Source organism: Eptatretus burgeri, chromosome 2 (assembly GCF_056783735.1).
Source record: "Eptatretus burgeri isolate ZD-2024b chromosome 2, Ebu_testis_v1, whole genome shotgun sequence".
Taxonomy (NCBI): domain Eukaryota; kingdom Metazoa; phylum Chordata; class Myxini; order Myxiniformes; family Myxinidae; genus Eptatretus; species Eptatretus burgeri.
The window spans coordinates 74865529-74892318 of NC_140962.1; the positions used below are offsets into that span (position 1 = coordinate 74865529).

General features: G+C 46.1%; 1 protein-coding gene across 1 annotated transcript in view; it reads right to left on the minus strand.

The window, feature by feature from the left end:
• WDR43 (WD repeat domain 43) overlaps positions 1-26790 on the minus strand; it is an 89539-nt gene that overhangs the window by 20928 nt on the left and 41821 nt on the right. The window contains exons 10-13 of the mRNA XM_085869879.1: positions 22901-23047; positions 17678-17815; positions 17452-17538; positions 17286-17317 (exon numbers count right to left, since the gene is read on the minus strand). Coding sequence (XP_085726005.1) covers positions 17286-17317; positions 17452-17538; positions 17678-17815; positions 22901-23047 — 404 coding nt within the window. The remainder of the gene's footprint in view (positions 1-17285; positions 17318-17451; positions 17539-17677; positions 17816-22900; positions 23048-26790) is intronic.

Genomic DNA, 26790 nt, shown 5'->3' on the forward strand with positions numbered 1-26790 from the left:
TGTAACAACAATCAGCAACTTCAGAACAAAAACAAATAAAAATCAATCAGACTGGAGGTCTTAAAAAATGTTATAAAAGTGATTGAGAATGGCCGTAATAAAATGTATTAAGCGGTAATGCTCGGTTCCCACTGTCGTGCGATCCGTTACGAACGCCACGATTGGCCATTCGTAGCTGATCATGGAATTTCTCTGAAAGTCTGTTCCCACTATCACGATGCGCGGCACGATTGAAATCGTGGTTTCACAGAGCGTGGTGTTTGTCTTGTCTAAGATCGATCCCGATCACCATGATTAGGAAGCACGATTAGATGCGATCTGTCGCGCTTTGTTACGATGCAATACGATCTGATACGATGATCCCGATTGACAATTGATCGTAGAAAAATTTTGAACCGTTCAAAAATTTTCTACGATTCACACGATTGCCAAGACTGACCTCAAGATCTGATAATATCTGATAGGATCACCACGACTCGTCCACGATTAAGACCACGATTTCAATCGTACTACGCATCGTGATAGTGGGAACCTAGTTTAAAGGTGTGAGGGAAAATGTCCGTGAACATCTCAATGAATGTAGATTGTACGATCGATATCTGAAATTTTGTGGATGGTCCGTCATCTTCATCGTCAGATGATAGACAGGCTATCATCACTGCCGCAATCACTGTCATTCACCAGTTCATCAGAGTTTGAGCTTTTCGGGGAGCTACGAAGCCAAAAACTTCACGGCAATTTCTTGTGAACTCGAGGTAAGTGGAACGACTGATAAATCAAACTCAAAGTCAAAAACGTGATCAGAAAAAGATGCTATGATCCTCTGGAAGTTCAGGTGCACAGAAGGGTGCTGTTATTTTTTCTCACAAATGTCTCTTCTGTGGAAAGAATAAATTTCAAAAGGGAAGAAATAGTAAAGTCTAAGCACTTTGATTGTGTGAAACTGTCAAGACATTTTTGCTCCTTCTTGAGGATAACCCAGGCACAGTCCTGGTGTTCGGGCTATCCTTGAGAAGTGCGCTTTCACCATGAGTAGGAGAAAAACCAGAGTGGTGTCAAAGCGACCCAATGCTCACCTGTTTATACATTTATCGTTTTTTAAAAAAAGCGTCTAATAATATTTTTCATAAAGCATTGCAGTGAAGTCTGATCCAAATAATATTAAAGCAATATATGTATTTGTATATTGTAATTAGTAAAAAATAGTGTGGTAGATAAAAACATTAGAAAGGAAATAACTTGCACCAAATACTTTAACATTTTCACGCTCACGCTGACGCACTAGTCTAATAATATTTTTTATAAAGCATTGCAGTGAAGTCTGATCCAAATAATTTTTAAGCAATATATTGTTGTGGTTGACGAAATTCGCAAACCACCATTCAGGTCCCGTAGGTGAGATATCTCTGTAAGTATATGTGTAGTTAGGCCCAAACCCGTTGTTTAGAGGGAATAAATGTCATTCATTCGGGCTGCGACCCTTTTAGATAGCCGTTTTTCTTTTACTATCTTTATTTTGGACCAACCGCCATTACTACCACCACAACCACCACCAACCACATCTCAACAGCCATCACACAACAACCACCAACCGCAACGCCGCTTCACAACAACAACGCCAACAGCCACGACCTTTACCGTCACATCTCGCCCTCGCAACCATCGCATCACCGCCATTCCCGCGCCGCTTGTGGGCACCGATACTGGACTCGTACAGGGCGCGCACCGAGCAGCGGGTGCAAAAACACTAGCCTTTCCGAGAAATTGGATCAAGAATGATTCACGCCCACTTCTGTTCCATCCTATCAGCGAGCGTGGGGCGATTTGGCCCCACCTCCAGGTGCGTCGGAGTATAATCGCTATATGCAGATTCGCGGATCAAGAATGATTCACGCCCACTTTTCCTCTGTCCAATGGGGAGCGTGGCTCCGCCCCCGAGTGATTCCTGATCCAAAAATCTGCATATGATTTCTCCTGTCGGACTATAAAGCACCGAGCGCGGAGCGAATCGGGGCAGTTGGGAAGAGTTAGCAGTTGGACGGAGTTGAGAAGAGTGAAGAGTTGGAGAGTTGTGGCGGCGGCGAGGGCGGTCGGGAGAATGTCTGTCGGGGACCGGGGAGGCTGGAGAGGCCGGGGATCTTTGTGGGGGTCTGCGCTCGTGTGGGAGTCGGGGAGCTGCGGAGAGGGGAGGCCGGTGGCGCGACCGAGGTCGCGGTGGAGTCGCTCGTCGCAGGACCCAAGCCAGCGAGATATCCTCATTCCCCCGAGCATCAACAACCCCCTCCTGTTTCCCCCCGCGCTGAGATAGTGTGAGAAGGGGGCCCCGTTCCCACCCCATTCCAGGCAGTGCCAGCGAGGCCCGCGGAGTCGGGGCGCCGCCACCATCTTGCGGCTCATCACCAGACAGGTAGGCTCGACGCGGTCTCGGCCCCAGGCCCGTCTGCCCCCCTCATCGTTGAGGGTGGCCCCTTCCTTTTTCTTTTGCTTTGAGTATATGTGTTGTCGGCGCCGTCTGTGAAGTAAAACTGTATAAGTGTTGCCGTGTGCTCGGTAGTCGGTAGTAGATCTGCATTGTGTTTCTTTTGTTGCAATTGCTTTTGGTGCATAATTGTTGTGTTTCTTCTTTTGTTACATTTGCTTTTGGTGCATAATTGTGGTAATTGTATATGTGTGCTTTCCGTTTGCCGCGGAATAAATGTGCCTTATGTTGAACTGTTTTTCCCGTTTCGCTTCGTCTTTTCTTTTATTGAATCTCCATCTTACTTCACGTAAAGGGTTGGTCGTGGGCTAAATACGCCCAATAATTAATCGAACTGTCGAGGTTGACGATAACACCACTCGGTTATCCCGATAGTACGGAACGGGTCGCTTAAAGTGGCCCGTGTCCGAAGTCGACCTGCGGCGAGGTGCGATCGCCCGGTCTACCCTCCGTGTGGGTACTTAGGTCGGTCGAATTTGGCGAGCAACCCTATCCCACGCGGGGGGCCGATTGGCACGATCGTGGTGAGGCCGAAAGGCCCACCCGTGACTAGTTCCCGGCGTTAGTCCGAGAGGGTCACGACGGGATTGTCCGTCCGGTTGGCGACGTGCCGCGATTCGAGTTACGTGGCCGCTCGCACTCCGGCGGGCTCGAATCCGCAACACTGTTGTCAGGAGTGGGACACAAACCTATCCCCCTCCTCGCGGCACTGGTGTCGGAGAGCGGGAAAACGGGCTCTCCTGTCTCCAGCTAAATTCACGGGAATCGGTCCAGGGGTGAGAGGAGCGACCCCCGATTCCCTCCAAATTACGAGCGATTCAAATTAACCCTTTACGAGAAATAAGATGGCGTCTCAAGGCGAGCGGGAGCCGGGGGTATTAGAAATGTATATGTGTAGTAATGTAGGATCCATGGTCCAGGATGAAATCCCCGTGCAGGAAATGTTGGTTGTGCAGGAACACGAACTCGCCCAACTGAACCCAGAGCCCGAAATAGGTGCGGCGGCGGCCGCGGTGTATGACACCTCTCCTCCCCCTCTCCGCCAAAACCCCCCGATCCTTGCCGAATCGGCTCACCCAAGCGCACCCGACATGGCCCAGCTATGCGCCATGCTGGCGGCAATGATAGCGAAGATGGATACAAACACAAATGGAATGATAAACGAAATAAAAGGCATGAACGAAAAGATGGATACAAACACAAACGAAATAAAACGCATGAACGAAAAGATGGAAACAAACGCACTCAAAATGAAGGAAGAAATGAAAGGGCTGCGGGGTGAGACGCAGAGCATGGGCCGAAGCCTGCAGGCGGGCATGAAGGCAGTAACCGGGGAGCTTAAAATGGCGACTCCACCTGTGGGAGCGAACGAGCTGGGAGGGAGTGCAACGGCTGTCGGGCCCACGGTGGAGGCGGGTAAGGAAAAAATAATTCGGGGGACGTGTTGGGCGAGGGTCGTGACGGAAAAAGTGACGGTAACCGAGAGGGAAAAACTAATTGGGGTGACGGAGACGTGCACGAGGGAGATAACAAGGGAAGAGATGGAAATAATAGTTGAGACAAGGGAGGTAAAGGGTGAAGAGGTGACTGAGTTGGCAGAGACACGGGAGATGGGAACGATAGAGGGAAGACTACACGATGAAGACGGGGTAAGTGACGCACACACACACACGGAGGTAGTGGAGGATAATGGGGGTGAGCTCGTGGACTGTGTAGAGACCCGGTGCGAGCAGTTGGATGGCCTCCTCCAGGAACGAGGGGAGGGAGTATGCCCCCTTGAAGCGAGTCACGACCAGGTGGGTTCGGTCGTGTCGAGCGAGTTCGGGGGGAGGAGTGCTGCGAACAGGTGCACGGAGAGCTTGGGGGGCATAGAGGCCCCGGAGACCCTTGTGGGGACACGAATCCCCAGTGTGGTTGTCCCGGTGCATGTGGTGTCGAGGTGTGTGTTCACGAGTGTGGTGAAATGCGTGCTGCAACGCACGCATAGCGCGGGTGCAAGGGCGTGTGTGAGAGCGACCGGGTGGGTGACAAAGACCCCGTGTGTGGAAGCGACCCCGTGTGTGAGTGGTGTGGTGGTAAGTGTGCAGAAGGGCGTGCTTCCCAGCGCGCCGTGTGTGAGTGAAACACCGCGGTTGAGTGCCCCCGCGTGTGTGAGTGAGGAACGGTGTATGAGTGAGGCACCGCGGATGAGTGCCCCCGCGTGTGTGAGTAGTATGGTTTGTGTGAGGGAAATGGCACGAGTGAGTGAAAGGCCGCGAGTGAGTGGAGCCACGTGTGCAAGGGAAATGGCATGCGTGAGTGAGCGGCCGAGTGTGAGAGAGAGCGTGTGCAAGGTCGCTGTGTGTAAGGGAGATGTCGGTCGGCATGTGTGAACATGCAGCCGCGTCTCCCGGTGTGAGTTTAATGGTGAGGTGTGTTAGCGTCGTAACACGCGGGAGTGCGTGTGTGGAATGGAGACGACGACGGCGACAGAGGGACAAAAGCCGAGTAGTGGCTGTAGATGTTTTGCGCACCGTGCCGGGTTCACCCAGCAGCGAGCGCGAGGTCCGTCCTGTGCAACGCACGAGGCCCCCACGTGCTCGCTTGCGAGAGTGAAGTCCCGGTCCAGAAACGAGCGCGGTGAATGTTGCCGATCCCGCGACGGACAAAGTTTAGGCAGGATTATGGATTTGGACTGGATGGGTTCTCCACGCGATCGTGTGTGTTAAGCTCCAACGGGCAGAGCACATGTGTTCGCGTGGGGAACCCCTCGAGACGTGGGGCTTGTGTTTTTTTTATGCGCACGGTGACGTCATGGCTGCACGTGGGGTTGGAATCCGGCAGGAGGGGTATCCCTGCCGGATGGTACCGTCCAAGGAGGGACGAGGTACACGTGCAGCTGCATGACGTCACGGGCAGGTGCAAAGTGCGCGAGCTGTGAGTTACCGCGCTGGTGCTGCGCATGTAAAAAAATAAAAAAAAAATAAAAAAAAAAAAAAGCAAGCCTCACTTTCGGGTGCACAGGATTCCCGGGCAAGGGGTGGAAGACCCCCTTACCAGGGCACAGGATGGAAACTAGTTAGGGGGAAGGGTTAGCATAGCTAGACCGGCTCCATGGGGCAGGGGTAAGTCCTCATGGGGCCCGTGGAATGGATTAGTTAGAGGGATTTAGATGAGCTTTAGGTGGGGAAATAAAAGTTATTTTAGAGATTTGGAGACAGTGACAGCCTTTGGATGTGTAGAGGGGACGTAGTTTAGCTACGTAGTGTTAAAAGGAACGTGCTACTAGTTTAAGGGACGAAGTGGGAGCACGAGTTAGTTAGGGGAGGTAGTTAGAAGGATGGCAGAGTTCAGTGGTGTGTGTGTTGAAGAGTTGGTGAGTTGTGTTGTGACATGATGAGTGAGTGAGGCCAGCGGGTCTGTGTGAGTGGAGCGAATAGGGAATGCATGGTGCGATGAGTGATTGGGGGGAGGAGTGACTCCCGCCCAAGGGACCCCGGGGTCAGTGTAGAGTGAGTTAGGGGGTTAGTTAAATTGAAAAATGGAGGTCGTTTTGTTGTTGGTGTGAATGTAGGCTCGAAACCCATTTGGAGGGGTGCAGGAGCCCTGTTGACGGGCTGGGAGCGTGGCTGCGAAAGGTGAGTATCGCTGAGTGGGTACCCCGGGCACCAGGCTAGTCGGCCGTGGTAGGCCAAGGGCCCATGGGGGGCCGGGATAGCGTAGTGGGCACGGGTGCGTCTGCTTGGTGCGGGGGCCCGGGGCGCCATTAGCCGCGTGGGCAGTGTTGTGGGCACGGGTGACCCTCGGAAAGGGGCCTGGGAAGCCAGCCTGCCACGTGTGCATTTCAGGGGAGGTGCCATGGGGGGCACTCCCCGGTGTTTAGGGAGCTGGTAGGCTCGGAGGCAGTGTAGTGCCCGGGGGTGCCATAGCTGGAGATTCGGCAGAGGGTCGTGCCTGCCAAAGGGAGCCACGCGTCCCAGCCATGAGACCGTGTGAGGGCAAGGAGAGAAAATTGGGGGTGAGGCCCGAAATTTGAGAGGACACCAACACAGGCGATGGGAATCTGGGTTGTTCGAACCAATAGTTTAAGTGAGAGGCGCTTGTTGAAAGCCCCGGGGTAGTTTAACAGGTTAATGGTTAGGGTAGATTAGGAAGTGTACCCCTCCGCACCATCCATCCCCTCGCTCTCGTTGTGGGCCGCTGGACCCACTTTGGGTTAGATCGCTGAAGTCTGGGGAGGCCATCCTGAGGCTTCGTTGGGCCTCGACACAGGACGCTAGCTCACCCTTGTTCCCCTCCGGGAAGGGAACGTAGGGGTTGAGAGTAGGCTAGGTGACAGGAGAGGTTAGCCAAACAAGGACGATAAAGGGGGTTAGGGGACGATTTATAGTGGGGAAGTAAAAATAAAATAAAATAAATAAGTTGGGGCTAAATTGGGGTTTGACAAATTAAGGGAGTGGGTAAAGACAGTGACAAGCAAAGGTGATAGGTTGGGAGGGAGACCGTAGAGTAGGTCCGAGCCCGCCTTCCGAGTGGCCAGCACCACCGCACTCCCTCCACCAACCTCCACTGAACGGCGAGGGCTGGCCAGCTTCATCGGCAGCTGTTGTTTTGCTGCAAGGCCTGTGCCGGCTGGATCGTCTGCAGCTGCTGTGCTGCAAGGCCTGTGCCGGCCGGATCGTCAGCAGCCGTTTTCTGCAAGGCCTGTGCCGGCCAGTTCGTCTGCCGGCTGGGTTTGCCTGCAGCGGCCTTCTTCTGCGGGCTGTGTTTGCCTGCTGCCTTTGCCATGCCATGCCCACTGCCCCTGTTCACCAGGCCCGTTCAATTTTGCTTTGCCCCCCCTGTTCATTGCCATGTGCGCCAGGATCAGAAAGCAACAGTTTGCAAGCTGCGAGAACTGCCCTGTCGGCAGCTACAACACGGGCCTGCAGTGGCGGCCCGTGCACCGTGTTTGCGTCCATCCATTCATCCATCCATTCGTTGTGTTCATTGCGTGTGCCACTTGAGCTGGCACGGAGACTGCATTTGTGCAGCCCATGCACCGTTGTGGTTCACTGCGTTCAGTTCAAAAGGGAAGGCCTTGGACTGCGTGTGAGCAGCCGGCCACGTTCCCTGTCACCTGCATAGTTTGAGCCAGAAACTTCATGCGAGCAGCCTGGCTCCCTGCAAACTGCTTTCTTTTTGCAGAGTCCATTGATCCTGGGCCATGGTTTAGTGTAAAATTTGTAAGTTAAGGTTAAGATGTACTGTAAATATGAGTGCGCCCCCGGCATGTCTGTCTTAGCGCCGGCAATTTTATTTAAGTCGTCCGTGTGAGTGAGTTTGTTTAGGTAGTTACTCAGCCCTCAGGTTATTTATTTTGGGGACACGAATACCATGAATGTCGCACTCAGGGATCCGTAGGTAAAATGTACTCGGGGAGAACTACACATGATGGCACACGAAAATTTGACGACTCGGGACGAGTCTGTAAAAAGGGGAGGGGGTAGTGTTGTGGTTGACGAAATTCGCAAACCACCATTCAGGTCCCGTAGGTGAGATATCTCTGTAAGTATATGTGTAGTTAGGCCCAAACCCATTGTTTAGAGGGAATAAATGTCATTCATTCGGGCTGCGACCCTTTTAGATAGCCGTTTTTCTTTTACTATCTTTATTTTGGACCAACCGCCATTACTACCACCACAACCACCACCAACCACGTCTCAACAGCCATCACACAACAACCACCAACCGCAACGCCGCTTCACAACAACAACGCCAACAGCCACGACCTTTACCGTCACATCTCGCCCTCGCAACCATCGCATCACCGCCATTCCCGCGCCGCTTGTGGGCACCGATACTGGACTCGTACAGGGCGCGCACCGAGCAGCGGGTGCAAAAACACCAGCCTTTCCGAGAAATCGGATCAAGAATGATTCACGCCCACTTCTGTTCCGTCCTATCAGCGAGCGTGGGGCGATTTGGCCCCGCCTCCAGGCGCGTCGGAGTATAATCGCTATATGCAGATTCGCGGATCAAGAATGATTCACGCCCACTTTTCCTCTGTCCAATGGGGAGCGTGGCTCTGCCCCCGAGCGATTCCTGATCCAAAAATCTGCATATGATTTCTCCTGTCGGACTACAAAGCATCGAGCGCGGAGCGAATCGGGGCAGTTGGGAAGAGTTAGCAGTTGGACGGAGTTGAGAAGAGTGGAGAGTGGAGAGTTGGAGAGTTGTGGCGGCGGCGAGGGCGGTCGGGAGAGTGTCTGTCGGGGTCCGGGGAGGCTGGAGAGGCCGGGGATCTTTGTGGGGTTCTGTGCTCGTGTCGGAGTCGGGGAGCTGCGGAGAGGGGAGGACGGTGGCGCGACCGAGGTCGCGGTGGAGTCGCTCGTCGCGGGACCCAAGCCAGCGAGATATCCTCATTCCCCCGAGCATCAACAACCCCCTCCTGTTTCCCCCCGCGCTGAGATAGTGTGAGAAGGGGGCCCCGTTCCCACCCCATTCCAGGCAGTGTCAGCGAGGCCCGCGGAGTCGGGGCGCCGCCGCCATCTTGCGGCTCATCACCAGACGGGTAGGCTCGACGCGGTCTCGGCCCCAGGCCCGTCTGCCCCCCTCATCGTTGAGGGTGGCCCCTTCCTTTTTCTTTTGCTTTGAGTATATGTGTTGTCGGCGCCGTCTGTGAAGTAAAACTGTATAAGTGTTGCCGTGTGCTCGGTAGTCGGTAGTAGATCTGCATTGTGTTTCTTTTGTTGCAATTGCTTTTGGTGCATAATTGTTGTGTTTCTTCTTTTGTTACATTTGCTTTTGGTGCATAATTGTGGTAATTGTATATGTGTGCTTGCCGTTTGCTGCGGAATAAATGTGCCTTATGTTGAACTGTTTTTCCCGTTTCGCTTCGTCTTTTCTTTTATTGAATCTCCATCTTACTTCACGTAAAGGGTTGGTCGTGGGCTAAATACGCCCAATAATTAATCGAACCGTCGAGGTTGACGATAACACCGCTCGGTTATCCCGATAGTACGGAACGGGTCGCTTAAAGTGGCCCGTGTCCGAAGTCGACCTGCGGCGAGGTGCGATCGCCCGGTCTACCCTCCGTGTGGGTACTTAAGTAGGTCGAATTTGGCGAGCAACCCAATCCCACGCGGGGAGCCGATTGGCACGATCGTGGTGAGGCCAAAAGGCCCACCCGTGACTAGTTCCCGGCGTTAGTCCGAGAGGGTCACGACGGGATTGTCCGTCCGGTGGGCGACGTGCCGCGATTCGAGTTACGTGGCCGCTCACACGCCGGCGGGCGCGAATCCGCAACAATATGTGTGTGTATATTGTAATCAGTAAAAAAAATAGTGTGGTAGATTAAAAACATTATTAAGGAAATAACTTGCACCAAAAACTTTAACATTTTCACGCTCACGCCGGGGGTATCACTATAGCTCTTTGTTCTTCGAACAGGCGAGTTGAAAATGACTTCTCCAGATGCCCCGTTGATCACACACTTGAACAAATAGTAAATGCTGACACTGCATCGAGACTGTCAGGAATTTCAACAGTCACAAACAATTACAATGCACGTCTGCGATGGATCACTCAGAGCATCAATGGTCACCACCCTGAATGGAATCTCAGGCATGAGCACGGTCGATGCTGATTCCACTGAATTGCACCCAGCAAGAATTAGAAGAGACAATGATAACTTGAAGATAATCTGTGCCATTGAAAACTCAAATAATCTATTCAGAGAAAGTGCTGTACACTATCCAGACAGATAGTGTCCAACATGGCTGTGAAGGAGTACATATTTTCATTCCACTAGGAGGGAGAGAGGCAGTATGCTGAATTCATGGAGGACTGCATATAGGATCTTGCCCACATGAAGTAACCAATCAAGAGAACCAAAATCTTCAATTTGAACATGACTGAGTCAAAAATATATGAGTAACAAAGAAGAAAGTCGCCAAGTTGAAATGCATGTGCGACTTACTTGGACGGCTCGCCATCTTAGCACAGAAACAGAAAATCTCCAGTATGTGCTATCCATCCCGTTGACTCCTGTGTCATTGTTTCTGGGATGCACAGGTGTAACACTGGCCAAAACAGCAAAAAGTAAATTTATTCGATACTTGGAAGATCAAGTCGAATCTGGCGAGCCATCAACAGCTGATGCCTGCATTATTAATGGCAACTTATGGTATGCGTTACCTCTGAATATACCTTGCAGCTATGGTTGCCTTACTTGATGCATCCTGATCCAGATCACTGCTCCATATTGTTGGTGCATTGACATAACATTTGATACCTATGCAAATCCGTTAAGGATTTAGAACGGGAGAACATAGGCTCCAATGACATAGTCTACTCACTCCATCACTGGCCCAGAACAAGCTCATCTGAAACTGAGTGATGCCTTGAAATCACCCTCTGGTGTCAACTGCTCGACTTATCAAGAGAGTGGGGAAAAAAGTGAATATGGACCCATTATATCAAATTTCCAGGTTTTCATGGACGACGATCACAAATGTGTCCAGATTAGTTTGATGAACAATCAGGTCATTGCAGAGGAGGTCGAGGCACGATCAAGCAATCACCAGGATGCAGATACACACTTGTGTATCCACATCAGAGCAGTTATGACAGCACGAGATTTCTCCAGTGGCAACTTTCTCCAGTTCAGTGGCAACATTGTTGTGAGGGCTTCAAATATCAATTATGCTGTCAAACTCCTTTTCTTCTACCACAAATATCATGCCAGAATTTAGATGGATGGAGATTCTGGAACAAAAAGGATATATTTGGATATTTCTTCTGCAAGCGCGGGTGGTGCAAGCACGAGCGCAGCGGGTACAAACGGCACCTCCAGCCCATTTACAGCGAGCAGGGGGTGGTTCCACCGCTTCAAGGCGTGATATAATTTGCACAACGTGAAGCTCATAGGGGAGTGTGCCTCCGCGGACTACGATGCGGCCAAGGCATTCCCTGCAGAACTTGCGCACCTCATCGAGGATAAGGGTACCTGCCGGCTCAGGTCTTTAACGCTGATGAGACCGGCTTGTTTTGGAAAAAGAGGCTGACCAGAACGTTCATCTCACAGCGCGTGAGCAAAGCAGCTGGCTTCAAGGCCACAAAGGACTGGGTATCCCTTCTCCTCTGTGCAAACGCCGAAGGGGACTTCATGGTAAAGTCCATGAACCCACGTGCGCTGAAGAACAAAAACAGGCAGGCGCTGCCCATGTACTTGGGGCGGGGGAGCAGGGTGGGGGAGACCAGGAAGGCGTGGGTGACGTCTGAACTTTTTACAGACTGGTTCCATAACTGTTTGCTTACTCAGGTTGAGAGGTACCTGGCAGGAAAGAACCTGTCGTTCAAGGTACTCCTGCTGCTTGACAACGCTCCTGGCCATCTCACGGACCTGAATGGTGCTCACCTGAACATTGAGGTTATGTTCCTGCTGCTGAACACCACCTCCCTCATCCAGCCGCTATACCAGAGGGTAATAGCTTTCAAGACATTACACCCGGTGCACCTCATCTTAATCATCATTATTTTCGGCTTCACCATTTTGCAAAGTTACGTGTGCTGTGCTTGTTTAATAGAAAATTGAAATAGTACATGATGTTGTTTTAGTTTCGCAGTATGGTGAAGAGACTTTAAAATGCATTCTTCAATAAACTGGAAACAGTACCTGATGATGATGTTTTTTTTTATTTGGAAGCATCTTCAATGAAACTTAAGCCATGCATTCATGGTCGAAAACATTTTAAACTTTAAAAACTTTCCCCTTTGAAGCAAGAACAGCCGTGAACCAATACCATTACCCCCCTTGTCCCCATTGTACCAATTCCCCGACTTTGGTGGTGTCGCCATTTGCAGCCTTTTTCATGAACCAGGAACCGCCAGGAACCGATAACGTTATCCCCCTTGTCTCCATTGTCACAATGGCAAAATACTCATGGATTTTTCCCCCACACTCACGGATTTTACCACGACATTCGCGGGGTTTTCCCGGAACGTATCCCCCGCAATTGTCAGGGTCCTGGTGTAGATACACTCAGTGTACAAAACATTACGAACACCTGCTCTTTCCATGAAATAGACTGATCAGGTGAATCCAGGTGAATGCTATAATCCCTTATTGATTGCACTTGTTAAATCCACTTATATCAGTGTAGATGAAGTGGAGGAGACATATTAAAGGATCTTGAAGCCTTGAGACGATTGAGACATGGATTGTGTATGTGTGCTAGAGGGTGAATGGGCAAGACAAAATATTTAATTGCCTTTGAACGGGGTATGATAGTAGGTGCTAGGTGCATCAATTTGAGTGTGTCAAGAACTGCAACATTGCTGGGTTTTTCAAGCTCAACAGCTTCCTTTGTGTATCAAGGACTATCATGCAAAGGACATTCAGCCAACAGCAGGCCAATGGTCGAAAATGTCTAATTGATGAAAGAGGCCAAAGAAGGCTGACACAAATTGTGCAAAAGAACAGATGGGCTGCAGTTAGTCAACTGACAGTCCAGTACAACATTGGTGCCAAAAGACTCATAAAAGAATGCACAACTCGTCATACCTTGACATAAATAGGGTATTGGCTGCCGAAGACTGTACAGAGTTCCACTTCTTTCAGCAAAAAACAAGAACCAGTGGTTGCAGTGGGCTAAGGAACAAAAACACTGGACCCTGGAGGATGGGAAAAACATTGCCTGGTCTGATAAATCCCGGTTCCTGTTGTTTCATGCTGATGGGAGGACGAGAGTATGAAAAAAAAAACTACATGAGTACATGCATCCATCATGCTGTGTGTCACCATTGCAGGCTGGTTGTGATGATGTGAGGTGTGTTTTCATGGCACACATTGGGCCCCTTCATAGAAGTGGAGCAACGTTTGAATGCCACAGGATATCTGAACATCATTATCAATCAGGTGCATCCCTTCATGGCAGCAGTGTATCCATCTGCGAATGGATCCCTTCAGCAGGATAATGCCCCACACCATAAGGCTAGGATTGTCCAGGTATGGTTCCACGAACATGATAGTGAATTCAGCTTACTGCAGTGGCCTGTTCAGTCAAAATATCTCAATCCAATTGAGCATCTGTAGGATGAGAAGTAATGAGCTATTCAGAGTAGAGATCCACTACAAGCCAACTTGACAACTGTGGGAAGCAATGGAGTCAACATGGGGAAACATCCCTGTGGAACACTTATGACACCCTGAAGAGTCCATGCCCCGGCGAATTGAGGCTGTTCTGGGCCCGTTCCACACGAGGGTATTTCGGACAAACCTCGGATCTCACGGTCATTGGTGTAGCATGAAACCATCTCGGTTTGCATCACCACAACCACCAAGGCATATTTGTAGAAATTCGAAAATTATTTGCCATTTGAGTTAAATTGTTCCACGATGTAACCCATAGACAGTATGGTGGTTGACTTCCTGGTGCGATGTCACGGCTAATCGTGAATAAGTAGAAGATTTCAACTCTTAATTGAACCAGAGTTGGTGTCAAAGCCACCCAATGCTCACCTGTTCATACATTTATCGTTTTTAAAAGACTAGTCTAATAATATTTTTTATAAAGCATTGCAGTGAAGTCTGATCCAAATAATTTTAAAGCAATATATGTATTTGTATATTGTAATCAGTAAAAAAATAGTAATCAGTAAAAAAATAGTGTGGTAGATAAAAACATTAGAAAGGAAATAACTTGCACCAAAAACTTTAACATTTTCACGCTTGCGCTGACGCTGACGCTCACGCCGGGGGTATCGCTATAGCTCTCTGTTCTTCGAACAGGCGAGCTAAAAATGATCCACTTTATAAACCGGAAATCGGAAAAAGTCACATCATACCTATTTTGTAGGGTATCAAGATATAGATTAGCGGCGAGGTGGTCTGAGCGTTTGAGTTCCCTCTTTCAAAAATTCATAAGACCCTTAGCCTGATTTTTTTTTCTTAAGTGGCTGATTCTTGTTACATGATGGTCAGCTTCAGTTTCTGACAACTTTGTGTTTGTCTCATTTGTCAAATTGAAGATACTAGTGCGGGCCCGTAGGTGCAGCTTCGTTCCTTCACTCTCGTAAACGACGACTGGATTGGGGCATTATTTCAATTAGATCGGACCAACCGTATCATAAATGGCCATAACTTGGGAAACACCTGGGAAACATATTCAGGTCCCCAGCATCAATAGTGACATCATATCAAACGAAGAAGAAGAAGAAGAATTGACGCCCCCCCCTCTCTCCCCCCTCGTCTCGCCACTCCTCTCTCGCCCCTCTCTCTCTCGCCCCTCTCACACCCCTCTCTCGCCCCCTCCTCTCTCCCCCTCTCTTGAATTGTGACGCCCCTCTCTCTCTCTCGCCCCCTCTCTCCCCCTCTCTCTCGCCCCCCCTTCTCTCGCCCCCTCTCTCACTCTCCTCTCTCGCCCCTCTCTCTGTAAATGTATTCACAAATGTCTACCAAGCACAACAATTAATTCAAACCTTGGGAAAAACAGCTTTCAAACCCTTGGGAAACAGCTGTTTCCCTTGGGAAAATTCAAACTTGGGATTAATTAATAATTTGAACAATTAATTCAAACCTTGGGAAAAAAACAGCTTTCAAACCTTGGGAAACACTTGGGAAACAGCTGAAACAGATGAAGAACGATATCAAACCTTGAAAAGGCACATACTCAGGTCCCCAGCGTCAATTGTGACGTCATACCAAACAAAGAAGAAGAAGAATTGTGACATCAATCGTGCAAAAAAAAAAAAAATTCTAATAATAAATAAACATTAATTGTGACGTTATTCGTGATGTCATAGCACCATGTCTTGTCATTGGTTGACAGATAAATGGCCCTAATTGGGAAGCGCTTATCCGATTAATATCAAACCTTGAAAAGGCACATCCGCGGGTCCCCAGCAATATTCCTTGCACGTTTCAATCAGATCGGACCGGTGGTCGTCGAGAAACGGCGGTAGCAGACAGACAGACAGAGACAGACAGACACACACACACAGATTGCTGGAATTATAGATGGATAATTAGTGCTAATTAACGTCATTCTTATGCATATTAGTCTGAGTTATATTCATACTCAAGTAATTTTTCCAGTAATAGGATGGGAGAAATCTGACAATGCAAGTTGTCACTTGAATTTGGTGCCAGTGGCGTTAGTCTGATCTGGTGGAAAATTGATGAGCTTTTCAAGCTTTTTTGAACCGATGGTAAAATGGAACCACACCATTGAGAAATTTGTTCCCGAAAGTCTAATTAAACCACGCCTTGCTCCTATTCCATAGTTGGATGACACAAAGCTTGGAGGTAAGGTGGATAGCAGAGGGGGTAGTGATCAGATTCAAGAAAGTATTGATACTTGTATGGATTGGGCAAAAGACTGGCAGATGGAATTTAACCTGAGCAAGTGTAAGGTGTTGGGGATGGGAAAGAACAATGAAAATAGAGATTACATGATGCATGGGTTAATTTTGGAGCATGTCACACAGGAAAAGGATCTGGGAGTGGTAATAGATATGGGAGGTAAGCAGGCAGCACAATGCCAGACAACGAAAGGTAAAGCAAATTGGGTTTTAGGTTGTATTTGGAGGGGGATCATTTATAAATCAAAAGAGGTGGTGTTAACATTGTACAGAAATTTAGTGAGGGCCACATCTAGAATAGTGTGTGCAGTTTTAGTCACCTCAGTTCCGCAGGGACATAGATGCCATAGAGAAGGTTCAGCATAGGGCTACTACATTGATTTCGGGCCTAGCTAGACTCAGCTATGAGGAGCGGTTGAAGGAGACTGGGTTTTATTCAATAGAAAGGAGGTGGTTATGAGGAGATATGATAGAGATGTTTAAGATAATGAAAGGAATAGATAAAATAAGTGCAGATGAATTATTCAACAGAGTAGATAGTGACAGAACCAGGGGCTATAGCCTGAGAGTAAAGAAGAGGAGAGTTAAGATTTGGACTAAGTAAGGCAGGGGACTTTCACTCAGAGTAGTTAATGCATGGAATGGTCTCCCTGGAAAGGTAGTGACAGCAGAAAAGGTAGATAAGTTTAAATTATAATTGGATAGGTACCTGGAAGTTATGGTGATAGAGGGGTATGGGGATGTTGATAAGACTTTTAGGTAGTTTGAGTATTGATGGGTGATTGTGTATGGAGTGCTGTTGGTGGGGGTCTTGTTAAGGGGGGTTGTGTGGTTGATGTGTGTTTTTAACCAAGCCCATGCCCCCTGTCCGAGGGGAAGAAAATAAATAAAATTAAAAAGAATTACAACAACAAAAACCAGAGAGTTGGTGTCAAAGCCTCCCAATGCTCGCCTGTTTATACATTTATCGTTTTTAAAAGACTCGTCTAATAATATTTTTTTATAAAGCATTGCATTGAAGTCTGATCCAAATAATTTTAAAGCAATATATGTATTTGTATATTGTAATCAGTAAAAAACAGTGTGGTAGATAAAAACATTAGAAAGGAAATAACTTGCACCTAAAACTTTAACATTTTCACGCTCACGCTGGGGGTATCACTATAGCTCTCTGTTCTTCGAACAGGCGAGCTAAAAACTACAAAAAATAAAAAATACAAATTTTTTTCTTTCATTAATTAAAATGATCTTGGGTTGGTGTGGTGTTTGCGCAGGCATGATGGGCTGAATGGCCTCCACCTGTGTTGGATTTCCTTGTCTTTGTTATAAAGGAGAGCAGTTTCACTTTACAGAAAGAAAATAAAATTAAAAGGCACTAAATTTTGCATAACCTATGGATTGTTGTTTAAACTTCCACCAATCTTGGAAAATATACAGACAATCATTTGCTTTCAGAAGGAGAAAGCAGGTTGTCAAGACTCACCTCCTTGGATGGGCTTGGAGCCTCTTTGTTACCTGCAAAAATAAAAAAATAAAAACAAAATTGCAAAATTTTTCTTTCTTTGTTAATTAAAACTCTAAAAACTACACATAAAGGAAACCAACTTTTTCAGCACTGTTCATGAAGCCACAAGGAAATGGATACCCACCACCTGTATGAGAGGAAGCACCATTTGGATTGGTAGATGGGTCACAGTACTATAGACAAGGCTATCCTGCTTCATCTGCAGAACTTTCTGTGGGTGGCAGTAAAGAGTTCAGACAGCCATCAGAAAATAAACAACAAAATCTTAAAAGCAACCAAATTAAAATGCATTAACCTTCCAGAACTCAATCCACACAAAACAATTGAAAGTTCATTTTCTGAGGACCTACATTGAGCAATGATGGGTCATTGCTCTCCAATGCCTGGGATAGCAACACATTGAAGTCGGTCAGTTCTGTTGTATCTTGCTTACTTGGTGAAGGCTCACACATCTCCAGAGAAGACAGTCTTGCCTCAAGACTCTGCTCCTGGAGGAGGAAAATAAGGAACCTACAAAGGTTAGAGTTAGATCACTCTCCACTGAGCATAAAATACATTTCAACGTCTCCATGGCCGCTTCCCTCTCCCCTCACCCCCCCCCCCACCCCCACTATAATAACTTCGGAAACCTAGTGCTTTTAACACATTTAACGCCCACTGCTATGTACCTAATGATTGTGCAGAGCAGAAGGTTTTAAAAAAAAAAAACACATTTTTACCCTCACCAGAGGAAAGGGTATTTATTGCATTTGAGTCTGTTTGTCTTTGTCCACACAGACCTTTCGTGTTTTTCTCTGCAACCGCTTGTCAGATTGAGACAAAATTTTCACCATTGGCATGACTATTCATGTAGAATGTTTTAATAATAATTATGACGTCATAGATCACGTGGTGCGGCAGCCATGTTGGAAAAACGGAAAAACTTTCGACCTCAATCTGAAACCGCAACAAGGAAAAAATTTAAACTTGGCACACGACAAGTACTCCTCATGGGGAATAAGTGTGATATTTATGGTCATATGTGCATTTATGACGTCATAATTACGTGTAGAACGCTACATCTGATCAGTATGAAAATTGAGGGTCATCTTGGGATAAAATGGTCCACAGGGGAAAAAAAATTGATGACATCATTGGTCACGTGATTTGGCAGCCATTTTGTTTTTTCTTTTTTTAACCTTCAAAAATCTTTTCTGAAGTGGCGAAACAGATCTTGATGAAACTTTACATGTGTGACCGCTTATCCATGAGGAACAAAAGGTTTACACATATGATGTCATAGGACACACTGTTTGGCAGCCATATTCGATTACCCTAAAAACTTATTCTAAAAAATCTTCTTCAGAACGGCTGGACAGATCGAGTGGAAACTTCCCCAAGCAATGAGTGTCCAAGTTTGTTTGGGAATAAGTGATAGTTCACATGGTTTGGCAATCATATTGGATTGAAGAAAAATATTAAATATATGTTTTCTCTGGAATCGTTTCATCAATAGAAGTGAAACTTCACAATTATGATCTAGAAGTGATGGGGAATAAATGTTTTAAATTTCAACTTCATCAGACACATGGTCTGGCAGCCAGAATTATTTGATTTTTTGATCTGGGTTGTTATTGATTTTTTTTTTTTTCTTGAATGAGGCTCACTTGACTGTGCCGGCAGAACTGGGTTTGGAGACGGCAGAATCTGGGAAAATGTACATATTTAAAGTTGTGGAGGCATTTCATGTTTACGGCTGGCAAACAACTTTTTTTAGATGTATTTATATGTTCAAAATCGAACGAGGAGGTTTGCCCAGCTGCATTTTCAATGGTTAACCCATAAACTTGATAAATCAAAAATGGCCATCACCAATACATGAAAAATTCATTTTTTTCATATCTTTGGTGCCAAACATGGTAAGAACAAAAATAAAACATCTGTTTGTATCTTTTTAGGTACAAGGAATCCATTGAGACCATTATTTAGACCCCAATATGTGAAGAAATCAAGATGGCCACCACATTAGGGCAAATTTTATCACTGACTGACTTTAAATGAGTGACTTAACTTTATCATAATATCATGGTTCAGATGTGGGATATACTGGCTGTAAATAAATACAGCTAAAGTTATATTTTGTCATTGATCAATGTAGAAGAGGGGTGCAGTTACCAAATGAGTTTCATAATGAATGGGAAATCATAACTGAATTTTTGCATATCAATAAAGCAGAAACAGCTGGCAAGACTGTTAATTTATAAACTGCTTAAATCAAATATCAACACATGCATGCAATACATATCTTATAATGTTCATTAAAGCCTGTTACAAGCTGTAATGCTTCAAAACATGTACCACATTAACTACAGAATCCAGCATGGAGGATGTCAACTCCAAAATGAGGTTCTCTTCATTGTGTCTTGCAAACATGACATGAGACAGTGAAAATAACGATCATGACGACTCCCTTTTCTTTTACAAAATAACTAGATATAACAGCAACATTCTAAATCATACTTTATTATCTACTGAGAACGATCATGTGCCTGTATAATGGCATTCTTAAAATTTCAGTGCCTTTAGCAACTCGATGTTCAATTGTCCTTGTCATATTTTAGAATAGACCTTTGATCCGATATGTGAATATAAACTTGAAAATTTAAGTTAAATACAGACGAGACAGGTGAAAAGACTTAACTGATAACATTGATTAAAACTGCAAATGTTCTGGTTTACTTATATAATTATTACTTGATCAGATGCCTAATAAGAGTGTGGTCAGAGGTTACCAGCACTTGACCAACCAGTGGAGCATGGTCCTCAGTACCAGCTCTTATGATCAAATTATATGCTTTTCCAGATGGGTGGCATTGATTCTGGTTGGGTTGTAATAGATTTTGGTTTGGCTATCAAACATTGCAGAAATATAAGTATCTAACATCACAAAATATAAACTTTTATATGTCCACAATTATATTGTAATGTTACATTACTACGTGTGTGTGTGTGGAGGACTTAGTTTATGTACCATCAGGTAGAATGTTCCGACATTCGTCAGCATGTTTGCGGCATTTGCAAGCTTCAATGCAGAGTAAGCACATTTTCCTGCAACTACAGAGCTTACTCAGGCATCCCTTGGTGCATCCACATGACATGATCTCTGAGCATGCTTTTGGGATAGGTGGTAGAGAGAGAAGTCTTGGTACTAACTGACCATCCTTGCGATCCCAACCCATATCTGTTACCGTGGGAAGAACTGGAGACGGCATGTGGGCTTGATTCCAGACACTGGCTTGGTAATGGCTTCACATGATGTGAAATCGTGCCGCATCAGATGTTGGGGGTAGAGCTTCTTGCACTTGTCCTATGCAGAACAGTTTAACTCGTGCCTTGTCACATGTGTCTGCCTCGGGTACTCCATATAGCCGACAGATGAACTTCTCTGCTGATTTTGAGATTTCTTCAGTTAAGTGGCTCTTTCCCAGATGGCTCAAGTTGCTGTTGTGATGCTGGAAGACATGCCAGGCTGTCTTGTTGCTGTGACCACTGAGTTTGGAAACACTGTCACATCCAGTGATAGCATGGAAAGCTAGCATTGATGCTACTTAGTCGATAGGTACTTGACGATGAACATCATGTACTGGGATATATTTCGGATGTTTTGATGTGCCAGCTTTCATCAGCAGAGTCGTACATCCCATTTTGTCATCGTGAGCGAGCAGCAATACAAGGACATCTGTGTCACGTACTGATACAACCATTGACTCCATATGAGCAATGAGCATGGATACAGTGCAAAATTAAGCATGTATCAGCTTCCTCATGGTTGGCCTCAAGCATAGGTAGACAAGTCTAGTGTTGGGTCTGATGACTTGACGATTGTAGCTTCAGTGAATCCACCAGCAACAACCACTGTTTGACCACAAGGGCTGTGATCGATAAGATAGTTGGACAGTAACAAGGCAAGATCTGCCTTGTTATCTTCAAGTGCCATGAATTTGGACCAGTCAGATGGAAGTGGAACTGACTCACTTTCGATAAGACGTCATACTGGTCGTTTTCCTTTCTTGCTGCTTTGATTGACTCTGGTCTGTAGCAATCAAACGTAACGTCAATCCTCTGAAAGGTGGCTCCCATCTTGTACACAGCTTCTGCAAATGTCTTGGCATAATCACCAAATGTGTTTATATTTCGGGGTTTTCCAAGGGCCATCACTAGCGCCTGACCATCAATCAGCAGGAAACTATGTCCATCAAGTGCAATGGTTGGTGGTGTCAGTACATCCTTGGTCAATATGTAGGCTAGCAGAGACTTGTTTGGTGAATGCAGGCTACCACTGGTTGTGGCGAGAGATAGCGGAACAGACATAAGCTCATGCTGGAGAATGTTGTCCAAGTTGACCTCACGCCCTGCCCTATAAGCTGTTATGAGCCTTTGCAAAATGTTTCTGTCAATCTTTATTGTGTTTTGTTTCCCATTGAAAATACAGCAGGGCAAACCTCCTAGATCAATTTTGAAATTATAAATACATCTCAAAAAAAAGTTTGTCACCTGTAAACATGAAATGCCTCCACCATTAACATTTTTCTGAAAATTGATCTGTCTACCTCGTGAGATATGCCTATTTCTGCACCAAGAGGTCAAAATATGACCTTGACCTTTGTCCCAATGCATGACCTTGACCTACAATCAACTTAAAAATTATTCCAACTGATCAAGCATGTGTGAAAATCCTAATATAGACATCAACATCATTGATATTGGTCGAGTAGTTCTAGAGATACAATAATTTAGGTATTTTCTATAAGCGATGGTAGCCATCTTGGATTTGCCAAGTTTATGGGTTAATCGTTGAAAATACAGTCGAGCAAACCCTCTAGACTGATTTAGAACATATAAATACATCTAAGAAAGGTGTTTGCCAGCCGTAAACATGAAATGCCTCCACCATTAACATTTTCTGAAAATTAACCGTCTATTGAGGGTAGAGTAGCAGCAGCTGAAATGTGAATCTTATCCAGGTTCCTCCTGATGACTTCATCTTTGCTTTGTGCTTGTTTGAGTTCCTTCTGATGACTCTAATGCAAGAGTGTACCCCTATTTGAAAGACTGTACCCCAATTTGGTCTTCAATTAGATTTTAATTGAATTTATTTTAATCCCATTCTAAATTAAGTAATAATTTTAAAAAGGTCATGGGTCAGGGTCAAGTGTCCAATCAAAGCAGGGTTGCAAAGTGGGACGTCTTGGTACCCGGTCATCACTGCCAGCAGTTATGAAGTGGCAGTTCTAATTTGGTCTCTTATTAATGACGTAACACACCAGTACACAAATGCCAGACAAATTACACCACACAAAAAAACGAGTCCTGGTGAGGGCTTGCAATCTCCGATTGCTCTTTTTCTTGTTTTAAGTTGCGTTACTCCACCTTTTCTATTTTTTCTAAACAGAAATTAATTAATTATACCTTAAAGACAACACAATTAATCCAGAAACCTCAAGTCAAGAGCACACAAGAATGTAATGTAAAAGCAACAAACCGAAGTGGAAAATGGTATTTTATCTCAGGGATTATGTTTCTATCCATCTCACCTGCCCGGAAACGCCCACGTTGTCCTCCATGCCTTTCCGTTTCCAACCTCGCTGACTCTTCTGCTTACCCATGGAACCACTTCTCCGTGTGTGCCCAGGCAATCCAGGGACCAGCACTTTTGAGTCCTTTACCAGCGGTGTTTTCATCTGACAAGGCAAGTTTCCAACCGAGTTATATGGTTCTTATGCAAGTCAGATGCACAAATGCACAACAATCACTTGCCCATCAATCTTCAATATTACAAGTGAAATCCTTCAATACAGCACGTGTGGTGAAGCAAATGAGTACACTAATGTTAAAATATGCAATTTATGCTTTTTCAGTTGAAAAACAATTAAAAAGCGTACTTAATATTTGAAATGTAAAAATCTTGTTATTATTGTGATAAGCACCTTTATATATATATAACAGAAGGAATGAAATCCTTCGATACAGCGTGGCAAGAGGCCACAAAAGAATGATGGCATAAGAAGAACTTAGCTTTCAGCATTCGGCGATCGGCGCGAAATGCGATGGTGGGCGGAAATGACGTCTTTCGTTCGTTCGTACATGAGAGGGGCGCGTTTCTTGGTTTTTTTCCCGTCAAGCAATAAATTAAATAGTTTTCACATATATAACACATTAGTTTCACAAATTTCCATTGAAATACTTGGGTATTTCCGTCCATTCTCGCTATTTCCGTCTAGGTTATGCACTGCATCTACCAGACGGCCGTCATTGGCTGTCTTGAGGCACGTGGGGGGGGACAGGGGACACCGGAGGCGTGGTAGACGCCGAGGACATTTCAAACTCAGTGCAATTGTATACAGCGCACGTGCTGTAATAATGGTTGAAACAATTGTTTTTCAATTACGATCAAGTTAAATACCCGGGAATGTCATGCGAGTAAAATGAATGATAGCTCCGAAATGAAATTCCAATGGCTGTATTTGAAAAAAAAAGACACCTTGAAATGAAGTTCATGTACCGAACTTTATACCCGCATAATGTACATTTGATACAATACCACACTTAAGTGACACCACCATATCAGGAATAACAAAATTTGAGGGATATTGTCTTCAGTACTGCATCCAAAATTATGTTATGGAATCCAAAACATGGTTTTCCTAGTCGCGGAAGACAACACATCTCATACATTGACAATCTTGCAAATTATGTGACGGCAACATTTAAAGATTTGCCATGTGTTATGACCAACAATAGATTATGGAGGAAGATTTTTGTTTTCTCTGCAAGGTCAACACTCATGGAAGAGCGAGGTGATGGAAGGCAAAAAGGAAACGAACTGGCAATGTGGTAGTGAAGGAACAGTTGGACATGACAAGCAAATGAATGAACAAACAAGAAAAGAGGAGAGAGAGAACAGAGGAAGTAACGCAGCAACCTTCACGCAGAGGATTGGGTTTGAATAGGGTGGATTAATGTGGGCTGAAAGGATTGAGGGTAGGGAAGGGAAATGAGAGGAAATGGTAGTGCACTGCTTGATTGAAGCCCTGGAGGGAATATGGGGAATGTACAGCCTCAGGAAAGCTATTCCATAAACGGAAGAGGAGATGAACAAAACAGTTCACGTGTGCAGCAACCCTCGATTTTGGGAGTTTAACCAGGAGGGTTAAGGACATTTGGCTGACCCGAAACACACATGTATCATGGAGTTGCATGGACGGTGAGAGGGCTGAAAAAAGTAGGAGCTCGACCTGAAAAGAAAGTTAAATTGCAACGGCACTCGGTACAGTGCATACCTCCATCAGACTGAACACTACGTTCTGTGTCAGACTGATAGGGCGGATCTGGATCCGGACCGAAAAAAAAAAAATAAAAAAAAAATAATCGGCTTGTTCTTCTCACCTAACCAACTCTTCCACCTAGTTTTGTCACAACCTTTTGAAATATCATGCTATATAAATTGATCGTTTTTGACCCCCCATATTATAATGGTAAAGAATCAATTTTTTAAAATTCAGAAATTCTCTTATTCCGATCCAGATCTTCACCAAAATTGAATGAAATAATCCTCGTCACACACCAACCTGTCCACCAAGATTCGTCCAAATCTGTCTGTAACCTTTCGATATCGCGTTATGTATAGTTTGTGGCCCAGTCAAGCAATGGTGAAGAATCACGTAAAAAAAAATTATCGGATCCGGATCTTCACCAAAATCTAACCAATTCGTCCCTGTCAAACACTGAACCCGTCCATCGAATTATATCTGAATCCGTCCACAACATTTTAAGATATCTTGCTCACAGACATACAGACAAACAGACAAACAGACTTTCAATGGCAGAGGAGGAGGAGATTGGGACCATACTCAGTGCAGAGTTTTGGTGCTGCTTCACCAGTCTCCTTGGCTGTTGGGCACAATCCTGGAAGGGTCGCCACTCCGACACAGGATACCAGCATGCTGGCACTCATTTTTCTGACCTCGGAAGGATGACAGGCCGAGTTAACCCCATCCATCCATCCATTAGGACCATACTCTGTGCAGAGCGTTGGTGCCGCCGAAGCAGTCTCCTTAGCTATTGGGAACAATCCTGGACGGGTCGCCACTCCGACACAGTATACCAGCATGCTGGCACTCATTTTGCCGACCTCGGAAGGATGACAGGCAGAGTCAACCCCACCTGGTGTTAATTCAACAGCTGAGTGGGATTTGAACTCAGGACCCAAGGATCCAATGCCCACTGCCCTAACCATTAAGCCAACACCAGGCATAATGGCAGAGGTTATTACAAAAAGATAAAATCTACATTACACTAATAAATGTCAATGTGTGAATGTGTGTGCGTCTCTGCCTGTGCGTGTCTCCATAACTTCAAAACCATGAAACACTGCATGACGAACAAGGGAACTCCAAGGAAGTGGAAGAGCGAAAATTGGGCGTTTGGATTAATTAAAAAATCCCATTTGAAGATAATTAACAACCTTATTTAATTATATCCTTTCTCAGGTGCATCATCGGCTACCTCACTCTCTAAGAACTTAAGGCGTATCCTGTGTTACCTCACTGGGGTCTGAAGCCACCATGTTTATTAGCTTGCTCAACCATGCATTGACTGAGAGCAGGCCACAATGATTTCTCCAAGATAAAGTTTTTTCTTTATAAAAGCATAGAGATGCCAGCGTTTGTGGCTCTATTTCATTTCTGCACATGTCATAACCTGGAGAATCTCTGAATTAAACTAAACTGAATTACAAAATTTCAGCTCCAGAATCAAACTTAGCAGCAGTTCCAAGGCTCAAAAAGTGTTCATTTGTCTAATTAAGACAGTGTGGACATTCGGACATAGCTATTGCTTGCCAAACCAGCCGTCCTTATCAACCATTTAATTGGAGTGCTTCTTTGAGTGCCTAAGCCGCTTGCTGAGTGCCCCATTGTTGATGGCAGAACAGTTTGTGTCCCAATAGGGATGCACAGTCGGCAGTTGCTACAAGGCACAGCGTGTTGTGATAACGTGTTTTGGCTGCAGCGTGGATATAATTCAACAAACAACAACAACAACAGCGCTACATCATCCCGAGCGAGCCGTTCGTGCTCCGTCATCCCGAGCGAGCCGTTCGTGCTCCGTCATCCCGAGCGAGCCGTTCGTGCTCCGTCATCCCGAGCGAGCCGTTCGTGCTCCGTCATCCCGAGCGAGCTCCGTCATCTCGAGCGAGCTCCGTCATCCCGGCGAGCTCCGTCATCCCGAGCGAGCCGTTCGTGCTCAGTCATCCTGAGCGAGCCGTTCATGCTCAGTCATCCCGAGCGAGCCTTTCGTGCTCAGTCATCCCGAGCGAGCCGTTCGTGCTCCGTCCTCCCGAGCGAGCCGTTCGTGCTCCGTCCTCCCGAGCGAGCCGTCCGTGCTCCGTCCTCCCGAGCGAGCCGTTCGTGCTCCGTCCTCCCGA